This window comes from Mus caroli, chromosome X (assembly GCF_900094665.2).
Source record: "Mus caroli chromosome X, CAROLI_EIJ_v1.1, whole genome shotgun sequence".
NCBI classification, from domain to species: domain Eukaryota; kingdom Metazoa; phylum Chordata; class Mammalia; order Rodentia; family Muridae; genus Mus; species Mus caroli.
In genome coordinates this window covers 100,847,567-100,852,703 of record NC_034589.1, presented here as the reverse complement: position 1 = coordinate 100,852,703, position 5,137 = coordinate 100,847,567, and the positions used below count along the sequence as shown (strand labels likewise).

General features: G+C 45.8%; 1 protein-coding gene across 1 annotated transcript; it reads left to right on the top strand.

Moving 5' to 3' along the window:
• Nucleotides 1–1,266: 1,266 nt before the first annotated feature.
• Nucleotides 1,267–4,824, top strand: Rtl3 (retrotransposon Gag like 3). Its single transcript, XM_021154113.1, has 2 exons — nucleotides 1,267–1,432; nucleotides 2,046–4,824. Exon 2 carries the CDS (start codon nucleotides 2,254–2,256, stop codon nucleotides 3,904–3,906), a length of 1,653 nt encoding a protein of 550 aa, XP_021009772.1. The 5' UTR covers nucleotides 1,267–1,432; nucleotides 2,046–2,253; the 3' UTR covers nucleotides 3,907–4,824.
• Nucleotides 4,825–5,137: the final 313 nt, after the last annotated feature.

Below are 5,137 nucleotides of genomic sequence, written 5' to 3'. Positions count from 1 at the left end.
AGCACTTTGAAGAACCTTAGTTTGCATATAGATTGCTTTATAATTCCCAATAACTGTCAGAGCCATATAAACATCACAGCAGTAAAACTAGTTAGTTGTATAAGTATGGCTATCAGACAACTTAAATAGTTTATTCTATGTCTCAAACTGTAGACTCATTAATGATAAGAAAATAAAACAAATGTCATAATTATAACTATCTCTCTGTTTTTTAATTGGTGAAGGCATTATTAACTGTCTTTTTATTTCTTCTCAATGGGAAAGAATGCTTTAGTTTTCTGAAAATTTTTACACAAATAGAATAAATTGTCTGATAATCGTGATATTTTTATGTATATTTTACTTTTAAAATAATTGCAAGATAGGTACAGAACAAACTAAATCTGCACATGATTTTACTTTCTTCTTAAAACCTCTGTATTCAGATTCAGCTAGCCTAGGCAGTCAATTTTCTGTGGTTTAGGCCTATTCTATCTCCAGGATTTATTCCACTATGCTAATAAGTGGAACTGACCATGTTTAAAGGAGACTTGGGACCATGGCTGAATTGTGTGATTTGAAGTAACCTCATATAACTCATTGCTGCAATTAAAATAGCTGTTCCTGACTCTTGCTTTAAATGGCCACATGATCTATGCCTAGCATAAAACTATGATTTGGCATGAGAAAACAAAGAGACCAGTAAAAGTAGGGCATCCATGTGCTGTCAGGAGCTACCTGAGCAGCTCAGGTGGGTGGAAGTACCCTGGCCAGGTATATTCACAATCAGCCAAGTGCTTTAAACAAGATAGCCAATCAAAAGTTTGTCTCTCTGACATCCTTACTCTAAGTTTCCTAGATCTGTCCATGGTGAAGATTCTAAAAAAGTATTTCAAGGTGGGACACTCCGGACTGAGTAAGTAGACAGGAGGAAGGACTGAGGGGGCTGTAGTTTGCTCTCTAAGTAAGAATTAAACAAACGTCCCAGTGTGGATAGAGTACGGGTAAGTTACGTGAAACAGACATAAAAAAATCAAATCCCAAACCACTGCGGTCATTCAGAAATGTTTGCAACTTTTCACAAGGGCAGTGGTATTACTCCCAATTTCCTGACCAAATATTTATTAAAGTAACCAAGGACTGAGTGCATGAAGCTGCCTCACATCGGCGCAGCATCCTACTTTCCTTCTAGCTCGGAACTGTGAGGTACTGTCAAAAGAGAGAGAGAGAGAGAGAGAGAGAGAGAGAGAGAGAGAGAGAGAGAGAGAGAAAACACTCTTCCATACTCAAAATAGCTACGTTACAGAGGAGAGTTGGAACGTGTTCTGGGAGTGGGTGTGTTTGTTTGAGTTCAGTGTGTGCAGAAAAGGCAAGCCTCCACAGCCATTCACACACTTCTCTCCTCAGCGATGGCTACGCAGACAGCAGAGCTCCAGCCCTACATCTCTAAATGGTAATGTACATCTATAAAGAGGATTTTGTTAACTATTTTGAGGTATTTTATAAATAATATGCATGTGTCTGCTTAATATGTATATATGTATGCTCATTTATTTATTTATTTATTCAACTTTTGCTTGCTTTCTCCGGTGTCTGATTGTGTGTGGTTACTTGTGTGGTATGATTTCTGAGGTGGGAGAAAGAGCATCCCCACCCCCAATTCCTATGCTAGTCACTCAAAATATCTCTTGAGTTAGCCCTCCCAAACCTAAAATCCCCATAGCACTCTAAACATCTGATTTGGTCGCTGAAAGCAGCTGCTAACATCCAAATGTTACATTGAAATATTAGGCAGACACTAGAAATTAAACACGACTTAAAACAAAGGCATATGGGGCAATTGTTTCTGATATAGTGTGAAGTTTCAAAAAAAATGCAAACTGACATGTACAGTCTGGGTCATGTGCTTGTAAAATGTCATGAGGTCAGGGCAAGTATGTATACTCCAGTTCATGAACATGAGCTTGTGGTAAAAGAAAGCCAGCAGAGTTGGACAGATTTTGTTGATTTATATAGAATGAGTGCTTTCCACAGTTTCTGATCCTCGGCTCCCTCTCTCTTCACAGTGTGTCTCACACCTCCCGGTGCTGAGCTCTAAGGCTCCCAGTGACCTCTTGATAATCAGCCTTGGCTGGGTCCAAATCCCCACCCCTTGGAAAAGTCACGGAGCCTGACGTCTGTCTGCCTGTGAGCCGCTTTCAGCAAAGACCTCACAAGCAGCTACTCAATCTCTCTTGGTAGCAAATTGCCAAACCAGGCCCGTTTCCTCAAAAGATGGTAGAGGACTTAGCAGCTTCCTATGTTACTCTGAAATTGGAGAATGAAATTCTGCAGGCTCAAGTGAAAAGGCTCATGGAAGAAAATGCTGCCCTCCAGGCCCAGATACCAGAGCTCCAGAAATCCGGAGCAGCCAAAGAGCATGAACCACTCCAAAAGCCCTCAGAGGCCCAAGAGCCCCCAGAGCTTCCAGCAGCCAGGGAGTCACAAAACCCCTGGGAACCCCCAGCTACCACAGAGTCCGGGGAGTCCACAAAGATCAGAGAGCCCAGGGAACCCTCAGCCATCAGCGAGCTCGGGGAACCCCCAGAGATCAAGGAGCCCCAGGAGCCCCCAGAGACCAATGAGTCTGGAGAATCCTCAGCCATCACAGAGTTCAGGGGATCCCCAGAGATCAACGAGCCCCCTTTGTCCCCAAAGTCCAAGGAGTACTGGGGACCTCAGGAGCTTCCAAAGGTCAAGGAATCCTGGGAGCCCCCAGAGGCCCTGGATTCCACAGCCTGGAAGCCACCAGCAGTCCAGGAATCCCAGGAGATCCAGAAGGCTCTGGAGTCCCCAGCAACCCAGAGGCCCCAGGCGTCCCCAAGGGGTTATGATCTCCCAGCAGTCTGTGAGGCGGAGCCCACAGACAACCAGGGTACCCCAGCCCTCAAGGAGCTTCAGAATCCACAGCTCCACAACCCTACAAATGATGAGGAGTCTCAGACGGTTCCAGAATACCAGGAGACCTCATCACAGCTGGAGCCCCCTGAGCATCCAACTCCCCAGGAGACTCTGGAGCCTCGGGTGCCCCAGGAGCCCCTGGACCCCTCAGATGCCGAGGAGTTTCTAGAACTCTCAGTACCTGAAGAGTCCCTAGAGGGCCTGATAGTTGCGAGAACAGGAACAGAACAGGCCCAGTGTGAATTAGAGGCTGCAGCTTTGCCCCTAGAGTACCCTTTGGCCTTCAGTGAGGATTTTCAGAAACTCTCTGAGTTTTTAGTTCAGTTGACCAGTTACCTGAGAAGCAGAGGGTATCCCACTGAAGCGGCTCTAGTGAGCTTTGTTGGCAGCTTCTTCTCAGGTGAGGCGGGAAGGATGTTCCAGCCCTTATTAGATAGCCAAACCCCCCTGGTGGAGCAATTTGAAAGGCTCCTGCGAGCGCTCCAAGATACTTTTGACAATCCAGAAAGCTTGGAAGTTGCTAACCAGGGCCTCCCTCAGCTTCGCCAAGGGGAAGGCCTTGCTCCCAGGTACTCAACCCGCTTCCATCTCATTGCTCAAGAGTTTGATTTGGGTGAAAGCACACTCTGCATCCAATTTCAAGAAGAGCTTGCCAGTTCTATTCAAAATGAACTGTCTTGCACAAGTCCAGCCACCAACCTATCTGATGTGATCATTGAGTGTGTCACCCTAGAAGAGAAGGCAAGTGGCGGGGTTGATTCCAGTTCATCATCGTCTGAAGAGGAAAATGGGTCCGAGGGTCCACCCACTGAAAACCAACCTGTTCAAGCTACAAGTAATCGCCCCCACCTCAGCGAGGCTGAACGGGCCAGACGCCTCGAAGGCCACTTGTGCCTCTATTGTGGCCATCCTGGTCATTTTGCCAGAGACTGCCCTGTCAAGCCTCATCGTGTCCAGCAGGCGGGAAACATGGAGGCCCGGCGGTAAGGGGGATCCCGGGCGGGCCAATCTACAAATACGCGTCCCCCTCTCTTCCCATATCTATGTCCCGTACCCTATGGCTAACTGTCGAGATTAGGCTTGGAAGACGGCAATTCTTTGAACAAGCAATGGTGGATTCAGGCTCCTACAGAAACAGCATCGACCGCTCTGTGGTTCTTCGAGAGAAGATACCAATCCGCAATAATATCTTCCCTCTTATGCTTGAAACGGTCGATGGGCGTCCACTGATTAATGGACCCATTACCAAAGAAACCCCACCTGTTGAAGTAAAAATTGGAAACCACGTTGAAGAGCTCCAGTTTGACATTATTCATGCACCACGCTACCCTCTGATTCTTGGAATCCATTGGCTTGAGACCCATGACCCAAACATCGAATGGAGTACCCGAACTGTGTCATTTCCATCACATTACTGTCATTACAATTGCTTCAGGCACAGGTGGAATCGAAGACGGCGTGATGAAATAATTGCTGGTTAGATGGTGGATCCTAGTGACTTCTGGCCATCTGTCTTCTGTTACCTCAGCTGTCATCAGCATTTGCTGCTCTCTGAATCTTTCACTGAACCTCTGGCTATGAACAAAGGCTACCTGTACAACGACGCTGCCTCTTGGATGATGGACTGAACCTGACGACTTTGAGCTGCTTTTCCCCACCAACCTTGCATGCCTCCCTCTTTGAACCCTGCATTATGCAGGACTGTTTTTTTTTTTTTATCGAAATTCTCACTAACGATATGCATGCGAATAGCTATTAGAAACTAATACTGAAAACTGTAGTTGTTAGACTGATTTTGTTACTTTCTAATCAAAATTACTTTACCACATATTTTCTCCTTTTTTTTCAATAAAAAGCAATTTTCAAGTGTATTTTTCAGTAATCAATAAACAATGGGAAGTGTTACTTGTGTTTGTTAATTATTTATTGGGTTAGCTGAGGAAGGGGGAAGGGGGCCACTAAGTTGAGAGGAGGGGAGAGGGAGGGAGGGAGGTAAAGTGTGAGAGTGAAAGGGTGGGAATAATGGGGGAAGGGGTGGGAAGAATTAAGGAGGGAGGGAGGAAAAGAAGAAGAAGTGACAATGGAGAAGGGGTGAAGGGAAGATAGAAGAGAAAAAGAGAAGGGAGAGGTGAGGGATTTCTTGGGGGAAAGCTTAAGGTTTGAATGAAGTCCTGGGAATTCCCAGAGTGACAGTTCAGGGGATGATCATTTAGGTAGA